Here is a 23866-nt window from a genome sequence, read left to right on the forward strand (position 1 = left end):
TGAGGCTCCCCTCTCCTCTGCGGCCACGAACAATTTCTTCATGCATGCATCTCTTTTTATAAAACAATCAGACAGCTGATAACTTGCATCATTTATTTAATTTGAGATCTCCTTTCCCTCTAGCATTTGTTTCAAGCCAGCAAGGTCATTTTATAGGGCAGGATCATTAGTTCAGCAAGCGCGTGCAATTATTGGCCTGGGAACGGACCGCCGACCACAATCGGCCCCTGACTGCGATTTCACACTGGCTGGCCAATTAACGGCCAGGGTGGGGTCAGGCGTTGACTTAAGTGTGGGCACTGACGTAATCATGGGCATGGAGAGCACAGAATGAAAAGCTCCCTGAAGGCAGAGAGCTGTACTGAAGACATGAGCTCCAGAACTTGCCACGCTCCAGCCATGCTGTTTCAGTACAGTTACAACACTGGCATCTACTCAGCTATGTGGAAAATTGCTCAGGTATGTCCTGTACACAAAAATCAGGACAAATCCAACCCAGCTAATTACCATCCCATCAGACCACTCTCGATCATCAGTAAAGTTACGGAAGAGGTTATCAACAGTGCTATCAAACAGCACTTGCTTAGCAATAACCTGCTCACTGATGCTCCGTTTGGGTTCCACCAAGGCCACTCAGCTCCTGACCTCATTACAGCCTTGGTTCAAACATGGACAAAAGAGCTGAACTCCCAAGGTGGGGTGAGTGTGATTGCCCTTGACATCAAGGCCACATTTGAGAGAGTGTGGCATCAAGGAGCCCTAGCAAAACTGGAGACAATGGGAATCAGGGGAAAACTCTCCACTCATTGGAGTCATACCTAGCACAAAGGAAGATGGTTGTGGTTGTTGGAGGTCAATCATCTCAGTTCCAGGACATCACTGCAGCAGTTCCTCATAGTAGTATCCTAGGCCCGACCATCTTCAGCAGCTTCATCCATCATAAGGTCAGAAGTGGGGATATTTGCTGATGATTGCACAATGTTCAGCATCATTCGCGACTCCTCAGATACTGAAGCAGTCTATGTCCAAATGCAGCAAGACCCGGACAATATCCAGGCCTGGGCTGACAAGTGGCAAGTAACATTTGCACCACACAAGTGCCAGGCAATGATCATCTCCAAGATGAACAAGAGAGAATCCAACCATAGCCCCCTGATGTTCAGCATTACTATCACTGAATCCCCCACTATCAACATCCTGGGGGGTTACCATTGACCAGAAACTGAACTGGACTAGCCATAAAAATACTGTGGCTACAACAGCAGGTCAGAGGCTTGGAATCATGCGACGAGTAACTCATCTCCTCGCTTCCCAAAGCCTGTCCCACCATCTACAAGGCACAGGTCAGGAGTGTGATGGAATACTCTCCACTTACATGGATGAATGCAGCTCCCACAACACTGAAGAAGCTGGACACCATCCAGGAAAATGCAGGCCACTTGATTGGCACCACATCCACATGCACTCCCTCCACCACCAATGCACAGGAGCAGCAATGTGTACCATCCACAAGATGCACTGCAGGAATTCACCAAGGCTCCTTCAACAACACCTTCCAACCCCACAACCCCTACCATCTAAAAGGACAAGGGCAGCAGGCACATGGGAACACCATCACCTGCAAGTTCCCCTCCAAGTCACTCACCATCCTGACTTGGAAATATACTGCCATTCCTTCACTGTTGGTGGGTCTAAATCCTGGAACTCCCTTCCGAAAAGCACTGTGGGTGTATCTATATCACACGGACTACAGCGGTTCAAAAAGGCAGCTCACCACCATCTTCTTAAGGGAACTAGGGATGGACAATAAATGCTGGCAAAGCCAGCGAAGCCCATATCCCATGAATGATTTTTTTGGAAAAAGCTGCCTCAGGGAGCTTATGAATTTAAAAGCAATGAACAAAGATTTAAAAATCCAGAAAAATGCCCACACATCAGATGGGTCACCTGAACATACAGATGAAGAAAATTCTGCCCAAACATTTTTTTTAAAATTAATAACAGAAACCTCACCCCACCCCTGGCTGAGGTTTCATCAAAAATGCATTGTCCGTCTGGCAGGTTCACCCATCTGCCAACCATAAGGTTGGATGGACCACAAAAAATTGGAGTCAATTGGAACTTCAATTGGCTTAATTGCCGTTAATTGTCGGCAGGTGCTTCTGTCTTTCACATGCCGACCAAAATATCGCGTGAGCGCAGGATGACGTTGGGGCACTCGCCCGACATCACCACGCACTATTTTACACTCGAGCAGCTCTGATACATGCCCGCATGCCAAGTTAAAAGTTCTGCCCATGATTTTTACTCACTCACACTTGCTGCGTGTCAATATTCTGCAAACTATTTACAGAATACACTATCCCTACTATTTTCAGCTCAATGTGGAGAAGGGTGAGGTGATGCATTTTGGTAGGAACAACATGGTCAGACAATATAAAATAAGGGATGAAATTTTGAAGGGGGTGCAGGAGCAGAAAGACTTGGGTGGAAATGTGCATATATCATTGAAGCTGTCAGGACAGCTGGAGAGAGCAGTTAATAAAGCATATAGCATCCTTGGCTTTATTAATAGGGGCAGAGAGAACAAGAGCAGGGAGGTTATGCTGAACTTATATAAGACAATCGTTAGACCTTAATTGGAATATTGACAATAGCTGACTTGTCCCATTCATTGCATTTGAAGCAGGTTTGATGCTCCTTAAGTCTACCGTGTAGACTGCGGCCTGTTTACCAAATGTAGACAGGTCTGCAAGGGCTTTCTACAGCGAAATGCCCCAAATCCAACATCAACAAGGCAGAGAAAGCAGCACTCAATGACCTTTGTTTACACACTTCAATCCATATACTTACTGCTGGCAAGAGAAATTCCATAGTCACCATGGGCCAAGAAGAGTATAACAACAAGATTCAATGCCTCCTCAACACAGGTACCTATAAGAAATTCCCCAGTTCTGGGCACCCTGTTATAGGAAGGATGTGAACACATTGGAGAGAGTGCAGAAGAGGTTTACAAGAATGGTTCCAGGGATGAGAAACTTCAGCTATGAGGATAGATTGGAGAGGTTGGGACTGTTCTTCTTGGAGAGAAGAATAATGAGAGGAGACTCAACAGAGATGTTCAAAATCATGAGGGCGCTGGACAGAGTAGATAGGGAGAAGATGTTCCCACCTGTAAAAGGATCAAGAACAAGGCGGCACAAATTTAAAGGGATTTGCAAAATAAGCAAGTGTGGTGCGAGAAAAAACCTTTTCGCACAACGAGTGGTTTGGGTTGGAATGCACTGCCTGGAAGTGTAGTGGAGGCACATTCAATTAGGACAGTCAAGAGGACATTTGATGATTATTTGAACAGAAAATAATTTGCAAGGGTACGGGGAAAAAGCAGGGCAATGGCACTAGGTCATAATTTTCATTTGGAGAGCCAGTGCAGACATGATGGGCCGAATGGCCTCCTTCTGTGCCATTAAGATTCTGTGATTCATACAAAATCTTCCAAAATACTTGACAAGTAGAATTCCATATTCACTGCCTCCACAACAGTTAGGTGTTAACAGCCAAAACATATTTAAGAACCTTTTTATTTTCTCAGCTTCCCAAGTGAAGTGGGAACATTTTCCATTTTCACACAAAATATTATGAAACCAGCTGGATAAGATATCCAACAGCAAGATTAACATGAAATATTGCTGCAGTTGATTAGCTTCATGTTCTTTGGGTCATCTCAGAAATGAGAACTCGAGTACACATTTCTCTACATTTTTTTAATGCTTTATTTGTCCTTAAAACGTTCTCAACTTTGGAGTGTTTCATTGTTTTACTGGACTCCAACACATCAAAACTAGAATCTGGTCTCGTCAGAATTCCCAAGTAGTTCAACTGAACATTCAAACTTCACAATTGCTTTGTGTCTTCTTTAGGCACATCATCTTTCCGTGAGGACCTAGTACAATTAACTGGGATGAGCATAAGAATCTGTAAATAGGATGGTTGATTTAGCATTATTCCAGGCATACTCTGTTTAACATATAAACCAATATATTTGAAAGTCCCACAAGCTTGATGCCTAATTTTTAGAAACATTTCTGAAAAGCCTTTCCCTGCAAAAACGCAGGCTTTTATATTGAATGATCTACACTCAGATGAAGATGCAGCTAAAAGAGCTGAAAATATTTAAGATTATTTTTTTCAGCTACAGCAGTCCACTCAAATCTGTATCACCCAGTTGCTCTTCAAAGCCCCAAGCAACGAGCTTCAGCTTTCTAAATCCATCTGCAAGGACATTTTCAGTACAAATCCACCTAAGTGACCCTAATCTGGTAAATCAGAATAAAACCTAAATTCTTTCCAATTATCTAACTCCCTTTATTATCTTTCTCTTACTTGTTTATCCTCAAGTTTATTGGCAGCTCTCGGAACTTCACCATCATGAGGACTTCTACTTCTGTTTTGAGACTGGTCTTTGGTCTTTATCTCATTTGTCCAATCTCGTCAAGCTACAGCATCTTCTTACACTTTTATTTCTGCTGTTGCAAGATCACCCGTTTGCACCATACAAGGTTCTTTCTCTAGTACATTAATTTTCTCTGACCTCCGGACTCACCATCAGTACTTATACTGCGGTTTCTTATCAGACTCTTTCACCCCATTCTACAAGTACATGGGCCTCCTTTCTTGGCCATCATCCTGAACATTCAATAACATTTAAATTTACCGGTAGATTTTCTGACACATTCTACAATTGTAATATCTCTTCAGTCATTTGGCCTATCTGGAACATTGATCACCTGTGGAGTCACACTCTGGATAATTGGCCTTTGGATGTGATAGTTCTGTCCTGTGTGTCATAATCACTCAGTACCATTATTCAGCCCTTGACCTCCTGTATTCTGCCCTTGGACCTTCATCATGAAATACATGACCATTTTGGGTACAAGGTGCCTCATTTACTTTTCAGCTGCCCAGAACCCAGGATTTTGTAATTAATTCCGAAGAATTGCGAGAATGGGTTTTAACAACTTGATTGCTATGTTTGATAAGTACTGTTTTATCATCACAGTCTATTACCTTACTAGAGCCTTTCTATTCTTTATGGGCCTTCAATTTAAATATAGCAAATCTCCTGAATTAAACCTCTGTATTGGATCGTCCCATATGATGCCTCAATGCTCTCAGAATTTCCTCCAAGACCTCAGCCTCGAAGATAAGTCATCTCCTGGCACGTAAGCAGCAATATGTGCCAAGAAAGATAAAACTAATTTGTAGTACCTTTTTAAGCAGGAGGGCGATTGCACAACACAGAAGACAATTTGAGATTTCATCCACAGGCCAATTGATAGGGACTCTATCTTCCAAACACCTGGAGTGAATTATTTGCATGAACTGCCCATGCCAGGATGGTTGTCAGCTTGCAGCTTGTTTGATGAGCTAATGCAACATTTCATCGATCACTGCATGATTCCTTTGTGTCCATTGCTGAAAACGATTTCCACATACAGTTTTCATAACTATAATGTTCATGTTTTAACATGTCTCTAAACTCATCATTGACAAATTCCGTTCCATTATCGGTCATAATCATTGCTGTGTCTCACGTCCAGTTCCTATCCATTTCTCCATGATTTTGTATATGGATGACCCTTTTGTCCTTATTAGGAATTACTGTAGACAGGTAAATCTGATAAACAGATCTACAAAATGTGAATGAAAATATTTGCCTTTGTCCCATACCTTTAATGGGGGTAAATGCCATGGATCAAAAGTCATATGTAAATGGAAAGCTTACAATAGGATGTGGCATCATTCTCTAATACTTCAACACAGATTTCACACTTCTGACTAAACTCCTCAATTACTCATCAACCATATCTGCATTCTATAACAGGATTTTAACCTTTGCCAAGTAGAGTGAATAAATTATCTAACTTGAAGACAATTTGCTTTAGTTCTCTCTGATTTTTATCACATGATGCCATTAATATTTGTCTGTCACTCTGATGAGAAGCATCAGCTTTGTTAAGGGGATATAACAATGTCCTAACTGGGTAAACCGCAGAAGACCTGGCTTTCCAAAACTAATTGCTTATCATGTTCCATATCAACTTCATGCATGCCTTTTCATAGAATGTTTATGTAACAGCATAGGTATCTCAATAAGTACTATATCAGTACTCATAAATTGACTTACTCCTGCTATTTTACAAATGGAATTACAACTCTCTCTCGTGGCCTCAATGTGTTACAATCACCAAACCAAAACTTAACTTTATATTTCTTAACCTTGCATTGATCATTACTTAGTAAATCAAGGTTACACATTTTAACCAATCTGTTCAACATACTGAAGTGTGAACACTATCTAGGCACTGCACAGTTACATAAGTACATGACTAACATGCTCATCACAGGACTAAAACTCCTAGTAACCAGTATAATTTGTTCAGATCTGTAGCATAAATGTCTGACACAGAGCGCTAATGTGGGACTGTATACAGTACCGCTGACAGAGTGATGTAAGAAGTCACATGACCCAGACCTAGGGTCAGTGTTGTGTTGAGCGGAGGCATGTTAAGACCTAGGCATGGAGACAGCTCCTTGCCTGTATGCTTTATGTACATATGTATATAGTTACAAGTAGTTAATAAAGACTTGCTGTTAACATACAAAAGACTATGAAGACTTAACAGACACATTCATAATCAACACCATCAGAACAGGATCCATCATTATTTTCATGTTCTTCCTCAGCTCAGAATTTTGTGTCACGTGTCATTTCAAGGACCCTGCCTCTTCCCTTTGGGCAGTTCACTGCATAACGATCCTTGAAATCACAGTTGAAGCACCTGTTCCTTGGGTATTCCCGGGATTTATTTGCTTAAAATTGCTATTCCAATTCTGTCTTCTGCTATAATAGCCAGATCTGTTAAAGGTGCTTTCATTCTCATTCTGTTTTTAATCTTTCCTGTGTACTGATACCTGGGTCCAATATCTGGACCATTTAGAAATCGGGCAATCATTGAGCTCGTGTCACTGCAAAACATTTCATATGCTCCAAAAAGACAAAGAAAATAACAGTTTTCCCAGAAACGTTTTCAAGGCAGCAGACATCTGATCCAACAGCGTCTCCCTAACTGAAAACCCAACACCAATTAGAACCAGCAGCCTGCCCATATTGGACCCTTAGCACAATCCAGCAATTGAAAAGCCTGTACTGATCCAGGGATCCTTGAACTAAATATAGTCACTCTTCTATACAATCTGTTGAAGTCCATGATATATTCCTCCATGGAACCATCATATGTCCTCAGAAACCTGTCAAAGCCTGACCACGCCTCAAAGGCATTTAACAATTTCATCCAAGAAATCTAATAGCAGATCCAAACTTTCATCACTATCCAACTGACAGGCATCCAGCTCAAAAAAATACTTTACTCCTGATTTTACTTCTTGTAGGAAGGGACAACACCAAGGCCAAACTCATTTCCTCTTTGGTATGGACCTAACTTATGTCCACATATCCACTTCATTCTTCCATTGGTCATATGGTTCAGGCTACAAAAATAATCAGAGGGTAATCATATCCCTGCAATTTATACCTGCTTTCTGCCATTTTCCACAAGGGCTACTAGGATTGTTGTTTACTGTGAAACTTTTTCTCTTAGCTTCCAACCTTTACCTTCTCTGCTACCATGTTCCTACAACCATTCTCTTCTACCATGTTCTATTCCAGAAAGCCAATTGGTGAAGGAAAGAACTGGAGCCAATCTTTACATACTTTCATAAGCATTTATTTACAGAGATACATATTACAAGTATGCACCTCAACATCAATAACTACAGCTTCTGTTGGTGTCTATTTATAGGGGCACAAACAAATTCCCAGTTGATGTCAATCACTTGCATATAATTAAACACCATCAGAACAGAATTAACATGTTGGCCTCCCATTCACCATTCCCAAACTCCAATTTAGCCAAAGCTCTGCTGCCCCATAGCTAGGCTGGTTTGCCCATCAGCTTACTCCTCAGGTGGCATACATTGGCTAGATATCCAGTGATTCAAGTTAAAATTGAGAGAGAATTTTAAAATCCCGATATGGAGTCAACCCTTACCATTGGTTCACTCTCCTCCAGCCTTCTAATTCCCCCTTGAAGTTCATATTCTTCTTACTCCAATTTATTGCCCACACTCTCCTCCATTAGCCCACAAGTGACAACAGAGGCTTCAGCAACATGGGTCCAGCTCTCTGAAAACCTCTCCTCAAACCCCTCTGCTTCTCCATCTCTTTCTCCTTTAAAAGAGATCCTCAAAACATGTCATACTAGGCAAGCTTTTGGTCACCTCCCTAAAGACTTATTTCCTAATTCAGTGGCTGTATCCCTATATCTTTCGTGAAGCACTTACGGACATATTTTTTTCATATTAAAAGCATTGCATAATTATATCCAAGACTTGCTGCAAATAGAAGTTCAACTTTAAATGTTCATGAGAGAGTGACTTAAAAATGACAACAGCAATGAACATTTGTAGGCAGCATGGAATACGCAGCATATATAGGGTGCTTTCTTCTGTAAGGAAATGCCATATTAGGCAAATAAATCTTTGTAGAAAGTCTTTATGATCCTACGAAACATTGGATTATCCTAAATTCTTACCATTTACACTGATCTGTCCTGATGTACGTGGAACACCAACAAGTGTGACTGGGTACAATCCTGATTCAGCAGGGAGAGAGAGTGCAGCTGGGAGAGATTCAAATTCAACACCAGTTACCAACAGTCCCTGCAAAATTGTTGAGAGAGAAGGGGGAAAAAAAAAATCAATATTGAACAACATTAAGTTGGAAAATGTATCAGACTAATACAGAAAATATATTACTGGCTTTACACAGATTTTGCAATACAATATGAAAAGTATTACATCTACATAAGTAGTAAAGTTAACAGATTCTGAACTATTCTGTCAATTAAGCTTTATCACTAAAGTATTCTGAAGGACACTGTAATGACCCAACAAAGAAGTGGTACCAACTTACATGACACAAGAATTTTCCCCTTCCAATTATTAGTATAAATTAGTATAAATATTCAAGTGCCTCATGTCATGATTGCCACAATTCCAAAATTGTAACACAGAGGGGAAATGGCTGTAAATGCATCTCTTTCTTCCTGCTATAATATAAATTAGGACACAATCTACCTAAGGAGATACCAAAACACACATTGATTTGTCACAATGTTGTGTTGGTACATTTGAACTTGTAGAGCCAGCATCACTCCAAACTCATTAAGCAACATATTCAGAGTGCTCTTTAGCACCCTATTAACATCATCTGACCCCTCATATATAGTTTTATGATCCATATCTATTAATCTGTAAGATTTTGCTAAATGACACCATGTCAAATGCATTTCAATGCAATTAACTTAGAGGTGATGCATTTTCATTTAAAAAAAAAAAGAGTAATTAGACTCAATGCAAGAACAGAAAGGACTTGGGAGCACAGGTTCACAGGTAATCAAAGACACCATCTCAAATTAATATGGTTGTAATAAAACCTATAAATCTAATGGCTAGTTTATCTCAGGAGGTATGGGCTTAAAAGCCAAGGGATAATGATACGCTTCTTAAATTTTAAGCCCTCACAGTACCATGTGCAGTACTTGGCTCCACACAATGGGAAGATATTGAGGCTTGAGAAATCGTTAACACAGACGCACTAGCATGCTGCCTGGTTCCAAGAAACACCAATACAAACGAAGATTTGTGAAACTGGGGGTGGAATTTTCCGAGCCCACTGGTAGCAGGCATGATAGGTGGCGTGCGCGGAAAATATGGCGCAGCCTGCTTCACAACGGCATGAATGCAGGTTGTGATCACCCACTCAGCCCACCAATGGCGGGCCCCGTTTCCCGCCATTGGTCGGCAGGGAGCTAATTGTAATTCATCAGCATATAATTAAAAGGCCATCCCGCCAGGCTCTTGGAAACCCGCCGTATCGTCCCGTCCACGTCAGCGGGAAAGCACACCGACGTGTTTCACAACAGCACGCAGGCAACGTGCACTTGGCGGCCTTCACGTTGGAGGAACTGAGGTGAGTGAACAGCAGCGTTCTCCACAGCTCACCTGTTCTTTACAGGCCTCAGGGGCGCCAAGGTGACAAATGCTAGCCAGCCTTGGAGGCAACCGTTTTCTGTTTTGGGGGGGGTGGTGTTCAAGTGCTGCCCTGGCGCTGCATCCCATGCACAGGCAATCGAGGTGTGGGGCAGGGTAAGCTAGGGAAATCGCCACGCGTTAGGTATAATTAGGCCTGTATAAACTGATCATGCCTCTGCAACTGAGACAGATCAGGCATAGCCACAGTGATATGATTGGGGTCAGGCTCCTAGCCTGCCCGCAATACAGAGGCACCAAAAAGTCACCAAGCGCTCGATACCTTACCCAACACCTGCACCCCACCACCCCTCCCCCAAAACCCCAGCACAGACTTCGAGTCTGCCACCACTTTATTGGAGGCGAACTATGGCATCAGCGATGGAGTTAAGCCTGCACAGCAGTGCAGGAGTGACATCCTGGACCAAAGTCTCCATGGCGGCTGCCATCCTGCCAGTGTTGACCTCGGTGTGCTGCAATGCCGGAACTATCACCTCAGCTTGAAGGCGGGCGGACTCCTCCATTGCAATCTGAGAAGTGCAGCGAACAGCCCTTCCTGTTGTTCCCTAATTTGCCTTTGCAGCTCCAGCACCTGTGACATGACCAAGTCCAGAGGCTCGTCATCGGACTCGGACTCAGCAACGTTCTGGCCTCCAGCAGTCCTGAGTGCCAGGGACCTGGGAAGTCCCTGCCTCCACCTGCTGTAGATCAGAAAGTCCGATGTGCTCACCAGATTGTGATCCCGAGGACGGCTCCGTTTTTGAATTCTATCAGAACTTTGATCTCCGGCATCCCTTCACCTGTCAGCGACCTTTCTCTCCTGTTGTGTGCCAGTTTGTCCTGCATGGAGAGATGGGGAGAGTGTATCAGGACTCCTGCCGGGCCAGATAAGTATGCCTGGCCTGGACGGAATGAGAACAATGACGGTGTGTGTGAAAGAGTGAATGGTCATGTCCCTTGCACCGGCAGTGAGTGAGAGCCCTGTGGATGTGTGATAGGTTTTTGAGTGAGAGAGTTGGCAGTGATGAAAAGAGTGACTTACCCTGGCGGAACAGAGGTGATTCATCGTTTTGCAGCAGTGGTGGCTGTCCTCCTCTGCAGGGCATTTGCACTGACCATCACTGTCACCGCCTCCCAAGCCAGGCTGGTGACTTTGCTGCCCATCCTGCTGTAATAGTGGGGGTAGAGCACATCCCAGTGGGCCTCCATGGCATCTAGCAGTCATTCAAGGGACCAATTGTTGATGCGGGGGAGCTGCAGTCTTTTATCCTTTGCTAGCCATGTCTCCTGAGGAGCGGTGGTGAGCTGGCGGCTGCCTTTTAAAGATGGCGGCTGGCATGATGCAACAGAAAGGGTGATGGAGGGAGGGCAAATGAGAGCCAGCTCGCCATGGAAATGGCATGTTTCGTGGGAGTGAATAAATAATGAGGCAGGCTCAAGGCAATACGGCATGAAAATCTGCCATTTTTGTCAGCGGGTAGGACTCCATTTACCCGCCTGCTACCACACTTAGCACAATCCTGGGAAAATTCTGCCCTAGATCGCTCCTCATTAGAGCAATGCTGATTAGGAAATGACATGATAGACATTTTTAAAATAATGAAAGAATCAGCTATGATAGATAGATGTAGACAATTTCCAGTAGTTGAAGGGGTCAAGAACAAGGGAGCTCAGACACAAGACTGAATTTAAAATTGAAAGCAAGAGGAATTTAAGAGTTGTCAGGTTGTGAAATTCACTTCCAGGATGCAGTTGAGAGATACGTGATGTAAAAACATTCAACATTGAACTTGATAGGTGGATGAAGCAAAAGAGGTTGAAGGGTAGTGGATCAGGCAAATGTGATTAGAACTATTTACTCACATGGATGGTAAATACTGACATGATGTGGCTGGGCCAAACAGCCTGTCCGCATGTTAGAATTTCCATGCACTTCCACGAAAATGTACGGAATTCTGACTATTCAGCAATGACCCAGCTGTATTAGTTAATAACCCTCTGCTTCCCCCATCCCCACTTCAACAATACAAAAGTATTCACATTCACAATTTATGACTACTTTTGAATCTCTCTCAGGGTCTTCACTACAAACTTGAAGTATGTTCAGTTAACTAGGCTGCACAGTTTTTAAGCAAAGAAAGCTGGTATGATTAAATGTCACATTAGACCCTAAGACATAGGAGAAGAAATTAGGCCAATCGGCCCATCGAGTCTGCTCCATCATTCAATCATGGCTGATAAGTTTCTCAACCCCATTCTCCTGCCTTCTCCCTGTAACCTTTGATCCCCTTACCAATCAAGAACTTATCTATCACGGTCTTAAATACACTCAATGACCTGGCCTCCACAGCCTTCTGTGGCAATGAATTCCATAGATTCACCACTCTCTGGCTAAAGAAGTTTCTCCTCATCTCTGTTCTAAAAGGTCTTCCCTTTACTCTGAGGCTGTGCCCTCGGGTCCTAGTCTCTCCTACTAATGGAAATATCTACCCCACGTCCACTCTATCCAGGCCTTTCAGTATTCTGTAAGTTTCAATTAGATCACCCTCATCCTTCTAAACTCCATTGAGTATAGACCCAGAGACCTCAAACGTTTCTCATATGTTAAGTCTTTCATTCCTGGGATCATTCTTGTGAACCTCCTGTGGACCCTCTCCAGGGCCAGAACATCCTTCCTGAGATACGGGGCCTAAAATTGTTCACAATATTCTAAATGTGGTCTGACCAGAGCCTTATAAAGCCTCAGCAGCACATCCCTGCTTTTATATTTTAGTCCTCTCGAAATAAATGCCAACATTGCATTTGCCTTCCTAACTACCGACTCAACCTGCAAGTTAACCTTAAGAGAATCCTGGACTAGGACTCCCAAGTCCCTTTGCACTCCAGATTTCTGAATTCTCTCCCCATTTAGAAAATAGTCTATGCCTCTATTCTTCCTACCAAAGTGCATGACCTCACACTTCCCCATGTTGTATTCCATCTGCCACTTCTTTGCCCATTCTCCTAACCAGTCCAAATCCTTCTGCAGCCTCCCCGCCTCCTCAACACTACCTGTCCCTCCACCTATCTTTGCATCATCTGCAAACTTAGCCAGGATGCCCTCAGTTCCTTCATCTAGATCATTAATGTGTAAAGTGAAAAGTTGTGGTCCCAACACTGACCTCTGCGGAACTCCACTAGTCACCGGCCGCCATCCTGAGAAGGACCCCCTTATCCCCACTCTCTGCCTCCTGCCAGACAGCTAATCTTCTATCCATGCTAGTACCTTGCCTCTAACACCATGGGCTCTTATCTTACTGAGCAGCCTCCTGTGCGGCACCTTGTCAAAGGCCTTCTGGAAGTCCAAGTAGATAACATCCATTGGCTCTCCTTTGTCTAACCTACTCGTTACCTCCTCAAAGAATTCTAACAGATTTGTCAGGCATGACCTCCCCTTGATGAAACCATGCTGACTTTGCCCTATTTTACCATGCACTTCCAAGTATTCTGAAATGTCATCCTCAATAATGGACTCTAAAATCTTACCAACGACCGAGGTCAGGCTAATCGGCCTGTAATTTCCCGTCTTTTGCCTCACTCCCTTCTTAAACAGGGGGGTTACATTAGCGATTTTCCAGTCCTCTGGGACCCTCCTTGACTCCAGTGATTCCTGAAAGATCACCACTAACACCTCCACTATCTCTTCAGCTATCTCCTTCAAAACTCTGGGGTGTAATCCATCTAGTCCAGGTGATTTATCCACCTTCAGACCTTTTAGTTTTCCTAGCACCTTCTCCTTGGTAATGGCCACCATACTCACCTCTGCCCCCCGACTCTCTTGGACTTTGGGGATGTCACTCGTGTCTTCCACTGTGAAGACTACATTGTACTATTTCATCAAAATGCACAATTTTGAGACCAACTGAAAATACAACTGCTCAAATACTGAAGCAAAAGAGTGAAGCTTAGATACATTTTGCATTTCAAATATTAGCTTTTCATTCCCACAACCAAATTTTAAAAATGATTTTGAATGTGAAGCTAATGGGTGTGTTAGAAAGACAAATTCCATGTGGCACTGAGTTCGATCAGTTTAGACTGTCAGCATATAGCGTAAATTGGGTTCTCAAACTTGATTAATAGCAACTTATTATTTTACACCATCAGCAAGAATGAAGAATGTTGTTATACCCATTACATAATCTGAATGCTTCAGCTGCCAATTTTTTAAAGCATTACATACTACAAAACTGTTAACTGCAGTACAACAGAACACGTTTTGAAAGCTCAGGACAACGAAAAACTGCAGAAGCGTGGCATTTAAATGGACCTCAAAATAATTTGATTTTTTTTTTAATGAATTAGAAAAGTGAGCAATGCTTACAAAAGTTGCCCGATAGATTCTCTGAAAATGTTGCTTGAAATTCTTCAAATTTCAGTGGAAATGCCACAGGAAGAAAACAGTGCACAGAAATGCAAAGTCAATTATGAATTCAAACTATGAACATTCTCAGATCTGCAACCGAATTCTTTTCCTCAACCCCATTATCTTGTTACTTATTACCATTCTTTCAAAACTTCCCTTAAACCCTTTTTCTCTGACCTTGGCTTCAATGGCTCTCCTAACTCTTCTTCCAAGACTGCCCAATTGCATTCCCACCTCTATGAAAGGCTTTGGCATCTTTTATTGCATTGCAACTGTTATGAAGTATCTACTCATATTTTCAGCCATTCAAACTGGGCTAGAAAGGTTTTGTCAATTTTTAAATCCAAATCAATTTCATAAATTTAAACTTCCTTAGATTACAAGAGAGGAACTCAATTGAAAAGCTTAAGAAACTCAGTGGGTGAATAATTAATCAGCATATACGAATGGATGCTATTTCTAGTACATCCTCCAAGGGGCATCAAGATCCTAACAAAGGTCTGCAACACAGTAACAACAACTCCACCAAGTTTATGAATCGATGTATGCAAACATATACCTCTAAAATAGATGGATGTTTAATTAAAAAATTTTCCTTAAAATAAAAACTCAAATTCATTAATATGACAAATGAAAGCTCAAGGACAATGTTTACAGAGTCCCAAAGTCAGGATCACATATATTAAGTATGCTTTTTCTTAAATATAAGATGTAGGACCAATGAAAAGTAGGAAAAAACCCCAATTTCAGTAACAAAATATTTTGAATTTTCCTTACGATAAAAGTAAATTACTGCAGCTGCTAGAAATCTGAAATAAAAACAGGAAATGCTGGAAAAACTCAGATCTTGCAGCATTTGTGAAGAGAAAAACGAACATATTGTGAAGTCAGCAAAAATAGAAATAGAACTGAGCATAGCTGTACAAGTATTGTAACATGAAGTGGGTTGTTAAAAGGATTGGATGCAATTTTTTTGAATGTTCAAAAAAATAAACATATGATTATTTCCTGGAAGTCATGAGCAGAGAAGATACCAGCAGCATGTCATCTATCACAAAAGGTTACACAACTAAATTTATTGACTTTTTAAATCACTGGCACGAATATTATAGTGGGTATGAAGAGCTCAAATAATAAATTCACAAGATGGACACGTTATACCAATGGTGCAAAGAGTCACTGAAGACAAAATTGGCAAAACGCTGGCAATCACCATGAGGGAGTCAGTGAACATGGGAGATCCCAATAGTTTGAAATCATATCCATTTTCAAATAAACAAGTTCTAATGCTAAATCAGTAGAGTGCAAGTTTGAGATCTTTGTGCTGAAGATTGTATTCTGGTTAGGCCACACCTTGAAATATGTATTATTTCTACTCAGAAGTGCAAGAGAAAATTCAGTGATAACAGGAAGTGCTGGGAAAACTCAGCAGGTCTTGCAGCATCTGTGGACAGAGAAACAGGCCTAACATTTCAAGTGCGCATGACTCTCCTTCACAGCTCTGAAGAAGTCATGTGGGCTCAATATGTTAGCTGTTTCTCTCTTCACAAATGCTGCAAGATCTGAGTTTTTCCAGCATTTCCTGTTTTTATTTCAGATTTCTAGCAGCTGCAGTAATTTACTTTTATCGTAAGGAAAATTCAAACCCTGGAAGCAGTGCAGAAAAGGTCCATGAAGCTGATCTGTAGGGTTGGAAGTGTGAATTATAAGGAAAGGCTAGTAAAGCAAGAACTCTACAGACTTGAAAGTTAGAAAATGAGAAGACAGTGTAAGTTGCCAAGTAGAATAGAAATGGCTAGATCTGAGGACTGAGGTGTAAACTGGTGAAAGGCAAGTTCAGGTCCGATGTTAGAAAGCGCTCCTTCACACACAATGATTAACACCTGTAATATAATGAGAACAAAAGCTCCAGAATCAGCTGCTCAAGGGACAATTTGAGTGATAAGATCATTCATTACTAAAGAAGAATATGCTATGTGCGTCAAATGACTGCCCCTGGTCTACACTTAATTCTGTGACAACTGTACACAGGAGTTCATAGCAAATATAATGACAAATATCAGCTCTGCTGCTTTAAAGAAGAAAGTTTTTGAAAGCTATTGGTGACAGTGTTTATTGATGTATAGTGGATAGAATAGAATTCACACACTGCTAATTTGAAAATACCCAGACATGATCAAACACTCACTATATTGGAATTGCAGAATCACGGTAAAAAACACTTGAGATGCAAATTTTGAAGTTTTGTACCATTAAATGTAATATTGGAAATCATTCTCCACTTTATAGACATGCAAGAAAGCTTTAGCTTTATTCAACATACAAAAGGATAGATATTTATACAAAAAATACAAATAGATATTTATACAAAAAAAACAAAGTAGTTGTATCACATCCTTAGTAAAATTCTAACCTCCATGAGGCTACATTTATGTTTATGCATGCAGATCAAAAAGTATAGTATGACCACTTCTTTTTATTCCTAATTGACATGCCTAGCATCCGCACTCTGCTTAAGAGAACTCACCTCAGGAGTTCAGCTCTTTTGTCCATGTTTGAACCAAGGCTGTAATGAGGTCAGAAGCTAAGTGGCCCTGGCGGAACCCAAACTGGGTGTCAGCGAGCAGGCTATTGCTAAATAAGTGCCACTTGATATCACTGTTGATGACTCCTTCCATTGCTTTACTGATGAGCAAGAATAGACTGATGGGGTGGTAAGTGGCTGGGTAAGATTTTCCCTGCTTTGTGTGTTCAGGACATACCTGGGCTACTTTCCACATAGCCAGGTAGATGCCAGTGCTGGAGCAGTACTGGAACAGCTTGGCTCGGGGCGCTGCAAGTTCTGGAGCACAAGTCTTCAGTACGATTGCCGGAGTACTGTAAGGGCCCATAGCCTTTGCAGTATCCAATGCCTTCAGCCATTTCTTGATGTCGCGTGGAGTGAATCAAATTGGCTGGAGACTGGCATGTGTGATGCTGGGGGCCTCCGGAGGTGGCCGAGATGGATCATCCACTCGGCACTTCTGGCTGAAGATTGCAGCAAATACTTCAGCCTTATCTTTTGCACTGATGTGCTGGGCTCTCCCAACATTGAGGATGGGGATATTTGTGGAGCCTCCTCCTCCACTGAGTTAATTGCCCACCACTATTCATGACTGGATGTGGCAGGGTTGCAGAGCTTAGATCTGATCCATTGGTTGTGGGATCGCTTAGCCCTGTCTATCATTTGCTGCTTATGCTGTTTGGCACGCAAGTCATCCTGTGCTTTAGCTTCACCAGGTTGACACGTCATTTCTAGGTATGCCAGGTGCTGCTCTTGGCATGCCTTCCTGCACTCTTCATTGAACCAGGGTTGATCCCCTGGCTCAATGGTGATGGTAAAGTGGGGGGTATGCCAGGCCATGACGTTACAGATTGTGTTCGAGTACAATTCTGAAGTCCCCCACCCAGAGTACATTCTGCGCCCTTGCCAAGTGGTGTTCAACATGGAGCAGCACTGATTCATCAGCTGAGGGAGGATGGTACATAGTAATCAGCAGGAGGTTTCCTTGCCCATGTTTGACTTGGTGTCATGAGACTTCATGGGATCCGGAGTCGACATTGAGGACCCCCAGGGCAACTCCCTCCTGACTGTGCCACCACCTCTGTTGGGCCTGTCCTGCCAGTGGTTGTGTCTGGGACATGATCTGTAAGGTCTGATTCCATGAGGATGACTATCAGGCTGTTGCCTAACTAGCTCTCCCAAATTTGGCACTAGCCCCCAGATGTTAGTAAGGATGACATTGCAGGGTCGACAGGGCTGAGATCGCCATTGTCATTTCCCGTGCCTAGGTCGATGCTGGGCAGCCCGTCCGGGTTCATTCCTTTTTTGTAACTTAGCAGCATTTTGTTACAACTGAGTGGCTTGCTAGGCCATTTCTGAGGGCATGTAAGAGTTAACACATTGCTGTGGGTCTGGAGTCACGTGTAGGTCAGACCAGGTAAGGACGACAGATTTCCTTCCCTAAAGGACATTAGCAAACCAGATGGGTTTTTACAACAATCGGCAATGGTTCCATGGTCATCATCAGACTTTTAATTCCTGAATTTTTTTATTGAATTCAAATTCCACCATCTGCCGCAGCCGGGTTCAAACTCAGAGCAAGCTCCCCAGAGCATTATCCTGGGTCTCTGGATTACTAGACCAGCGACAATACCACAATGCCATTGCCTCCCCTTCCTCTACACCTCTCAGCATCCTCCCATTTATTGTTTTGCCTTGTTTGATCTCCCCATCACCTCACACTTCTCTGGGTTGAATTCCATTTGCCACTTTTCTCCCCACTTGACCAGCCAAAGAATGAAGCATTTACTTTGCAATGTAGCACAGATAGCTTCTGTTAAGCATACAAGGTAACTCATGAAGTTTCTAAAGGATGAAGTAAAATGATAGGCTAAGGGCAACCACCATTGATTGGCAATGATGTGCTAAAAGATTGTTGAGGGATTGTTTCAAGTAGGTGGCACAATTCCATGACAATTTTCCTGGTAAATCAACAGACAATTCTAATTGCTCAAGAAGCAGTATGAACTTCTCTGTATATCCTGTTAAGGAGAGGTGTCAGCTGTGGCTCAGTTCATAGCACCCTCACCTTTGAATCAGAGGGTTGTGGGTTCATGTCCCACTCCTGGAAACCAAGAACTGTGATTGTACTCAAAAAGAGTTGCAATCTGTGACTGTTGATAACTTGAAAGAGTATCCTGTTAAGGATTTACCAATTGGTGGTTGCATAACACATCAAGTACAGCTGAATCTGTTTGGTATCCCTCTCATGATCCTCCTCCACCTCTACTTTCAAAATCAAAAGGTAACTGCAAATTCCCAGTGGAAACCACCACCGCACCCCCAACCACCCCCCACCCCCCGCAACTTGTGACACAATAGCAGATGGGCTAGTAAAAGGTAGCAACTCAGCAATTACCACATAGGCTCTGGCAGACTAGTGACAACAAGAATTTTTTTTTAAATTTTTTAAGAAGTTTCCGCTGACCAACTTTTATTGTCACTACAGCCTTTCAAAGCACCTAAGAACAATGAATGTACAATTTCTATAGGCAATTATGTAATATAAATGTAATACCACTCAATGGATCAATATGATGGAAAATCCAACTTACGAAATCATGCATTAACCTGCATGCATCTCACCAGTGCCATATGTATACTTCAAAAAGAAAATTAGAACATGAAGAAATGTATCTTTGCAGGACAGTTAAATATATTTCACATAGTATTTAACTGTCCTCTTCAAAAAAATTACCATGACAACTGCCAAATTTGTTTCCAGTCTTTCCCATCTTACAGTTTCTCTCCAACCTATGCATTCAGTTGTGGTTCAAGGCAGCAGCTAAGCGCCAACTTCTGGAGGGCAATCACGGATAGGCAACAAATGCTGGCCTTGCCAGTGATGCTTACATTCCATAAAAGAATTTGAAAAGGAAACTAAAAATCGAGAGAAGCAATTTTTTCAGGATATTTTCAACATCACTATGAATTTGATCAATGAAAAGGTATGCAAAAGCAGCCCCCATTTTCTTGCCTGTCCTCATTATCACTCATTCACCATGTGGAAACATTTGTACCATCAAGAATGATTCAGCAACTTTTGAGAAATTAGTGAAATCTCAGGGATATGAATCTTGCTGTATGATTCATTGTACATACCATTTTTGTCAATATTGCCATATTTCTCTTGTATCCTTTCCCTCCCCTCCTCTTGACACTGACACATACCAGAGTATGGCTCTACAAGCACTGTGCTCAGTCATCATGTAAAAACATAGCCCAAAGGTCTCTGCAGAAGATGAGACAACGGAAACCCACATAACCAAGCCTGACACATTTTAACCAACATCCTACATTTTCCATTGGAGGTTAATGGATTATTAAGGAGCAACTAGCTATTTTCTACTCCCAACCAGAGGTACTAAGGTGAGCAGTGACACCCCGACAGCCCAAACTGACATAGTTGAATCCTGGTCAATGCATCTCGGTTACCAGGTTCAATTACAAAGTTCTGATAAAGCATGTAAATTATTTAGGGAAAAAAATGGATGATTACTCTTTTATAATTGGCAAATGAAGTTCAACACATATAAACGTGAGGTGATACATTTTTGTAGGAAGAATAGGTAGGTCACTTATTGCTTGGAAGGTGCGACTTTAGGTAGGTAGAGGAACAAAGGGTTTGTGGAGTACAACTACATCAATCATTACAAAGGTTGTGCTGCAGGTTAGCAAGGCCATTAAATAAAAAGCAAACCAAGCGCCAGGCTTTATTTCTAGAGGGATAGAATTGAAAAGCAGGTGGTTTTGCTAAACCTGTGCCAAACCCTAAGTTAGGCCACACCTAGAGTGCAGTTCAGATAGCCATATTATAAAAAAGGGGACAGAGGCACTGAAGAGGCTGCAGAGAAGATTTACAAGGAGGATACCAGAAATGCATGAGTATATCCATCAGGAAAAGGATCAACAGGCTGGGGCTCTTCTCTCTTGAAAAAAAGACAGAGGGTGTCTCTAGAGGTCTTTAAAATTATGAAAGGTTTTGTAAGAGTGGATACAGAGCAAATGTTCCCTCTTGTAGGGAACAGCATAATAGAGGCCATCAATATAAAATAGTCATCAAGAAATCCAAATGAGAATTCAGAAGAAAACTTCTTTACCCAAAGAGTGGTGAGAATGTGCAACTTGCTGCCACAGGGAATGGATTGAAGCATAGTATAGTGGCATTTAAGGGGAAGTTCAACAAACATGAGGGATAAGGGACTAGAGGGTTACGATGATGGATTTAGATGAGAAAGTATGGAGAAGGCTTCTGTGGAGCATAAACACCAGCATTGACTGGTGAGGTTGAATGGCCTGCTTCTGTGCCTTATATCATATGTAACTACAGGAGGTCTAAATCAGAATTAATAAAAGGCAAAACGTATGAAAAAGCAAAACAAACCATGTTTTCGACTCTCAGTTCAAAGGGCATAGGGTTATAGACCATCAGCTGAACTTCACACACATCTCCTTGCACCCACTGGAAATCTGTTGAGATAGAAACAAAAGCTTGGTTATTGACAAGGACAATTTCACAACTTCCCCTTTCATTCTACTCACATGAAAGATGTTTTATTGGTACCTGCATTGGTCCTAGCTATGTGTCTTTTTGTGGGATAGGTCATCAATCTGAAACATTTACTGTTTCTCTTTCCACTAATGCTGCCTGACCAGCTGAGTATTTCCAGCATTTTCTCTTTTAATTTCAGATCCTCAACATCCACAGTGTTCTGCTTTTGCCTGAAATTTTAAAATTTTACTTGATGGACAAAACCAACCCATGTTTGCACATTTGTAATTGGCTTATTTAAAACCCATGGGACTGGTAATTATTACATTAATCAAGATTTGTTTTCCCCAATCTCAGGTTGTGACCATACCTGACATTGAAACCATTAAACACAAAACAGATTAATAAACATCAATAGAATTGAGGATTTACAAGACCAAATAAACAGATAGAAAGCTCAACCATTTCATACAATTTATCGAACCCAAAACATGCTAGTCCCTTTAACTTCCTCTCAGAAGTATGTTTTATCTCTACATACAAATTATATTTTTAACATTTAAAACTTTGAACTGGATTTGAGATCCATATGGAGTTTAGATATCTAAAAGGCATTGTATTGCCATTCTGACGAATAAGAACTTCTGCAAGGTATGCCAACAATGCATTAAAAAGCACACAAGGAGGCCACACTGTGGATTTAAAATTTGTTTTAGAGACAATGGACATGCAAAGAGACATTGGGAAAAGTGGGGAAGAGATAGGCAAGGGGGCTTTTGCATTAGGTGTGTAGGGCAGAAGGGATGGGGCTGATCAGATAAGGGAATAGGCAAGGAGAAAGAAGAGGAATATTAATGGGGAACATTAGACATGGGGATCCTGATGGAGGATAGTGGGGGATGATGACTGGGAAGTGAGGACAAGCATATCTGGGAGATGATGAGGGCAGAGGAGCCAGAGGCAATGACAGAAGGTTAATGAGAAAGTGGTGAAGGGTAGGCAAGAGGAAAGCAAAAAGTTAGGAAGGACAGAAAGTCTGGGGATTGAGTGAAGCAAAGAAAATTAGGGGTACAAAAAGAGTAAAGGGGTTTGTGGGTAGAGAAGGGGTTAATTTCTTTGGCCCCTCCAACCTGCTCCGCCATTCAATTCGATCATGGCTGATTTTCATACCTCAACGCCATTTTCCCACACTATATCTATATCTCTTGATATATTGTATTATCAAGAAGTCTACTTGTCTCTATCTTGAATAAACTCGGGCTGAAACTGCACAAGACTCTAGGGTAGAGAATTCCAAAGATTCACCACCCTCTGAGTAGAGAGATTCCTCCCAATCTCAGGATGCTGGTGGGTTTGTGGAATAGCAAAAAGACTTGGGTTTGAGGGGATGGGCAAAGCAAAGGGATAGGGTCATTGAGAAAGTGCAATCTCCAGCAGTTCCCTTCCTTGCCACAAAATACCACCACTTCCCAGCTGAAAGGAACAGGAAAAACAGATCGAGAACAGAAATAAAGTTGAGAGATATATATATATATATATATATATATATATATATATAACAGGAGAGGAAAAAAATAAACATGAAAAGACAGGTCAAGAAAAAAATCATCCTTTGACTTACTATGAGTAACACCTGGGTACATGCTAAATGTTTCTCATGTAGGACATGTTATGAAATGGCAGATAATGTGTGCCAGGCGGACCAAATCCACAAGGGAAACTTTGCCACGCTATCACAATGGTTTTGCACTTTGTGTTTATTACAAGATGATTTGTGCACTGAATTTAGAAGTAGAGTCCAATAATACCTTTAGAGATTTTTAAAAATTAAATTAAAACATTAACAAAAGAAAAGGTTGCAAGCACATAAGATTACAGTTACTTAATACTATAACAAACCCCAAAATTCCTAATTTCCCACCTGACTGGACCTGGACCACCCCTCCCCCGCCCCCGCAACCCAACCCACCCCCACCCCACCCCACCCACCCGACTCCAGCGCTGCTTTATGCAGTCTTTTTAGATCTTACATGGCTCCCCAACATAGCCTTCCATCCTTCTTAACATATGTTTCTCTCTTTAATCAGTAAATTCCATTGTTCTATATGTCTTTGGAAATTCACTTTTCCCATAAAATAAAAATCGTTCATGTTGCCAATATGATCAGTACCTTTGGGAAAAATAAACATATTCCTTGGCCTTGCTTGTCTTGTGA

The 23866-nt window shown here is 41.8% G+C and overlaps 1 protein-coding gene across 5 annotated transcripts in view; it reads right to left on the bottom strand.

Annotated features, from left to right (window-relative positions):
- Positions 1–23866, bottom strand: part of trappc9 (trafficking protein particle complex subunit 9) — a 971003-nt gene that overhangs the window by 829792 nt on the left and 117345 nt on the right. For all 5 annotated transcript variants that reach the window (XM_078540606.1, XM_078540605.1, XM_078540610.1 and 2 more), the window contains 2 exons: positions 21544–21629; positions 8655–8781 (listed from right to left, as the gene is read on the bottom strand). In XM_078540606.1, the coding sequence (XP_078396732.1) occupies positions 8655–8781; positions 21544–21629 (213 nt within the window). The remainder of the gene's footprint in view (positions 1–8654; positions 8782–21543; positions 21630–23866) is intronic.

The sequence above is a fragment of the Cetorhinus maximus genome, chromosome 4 (genome assembly GCF_964194155.1).
Source record: "Cetorhinus maximus chromosome 4, sCetMax3.hap1.1, whole genome shotgun sequence".
In the NCBI taxonomy this organism is placed as follows: domain Eukaryota; kingdom Metazoa; phylum Chordata; class Chondrichthyes; order Lamniformes; family Cetorhinidae; genus Cetorhinus; species Cetorhinus maximus.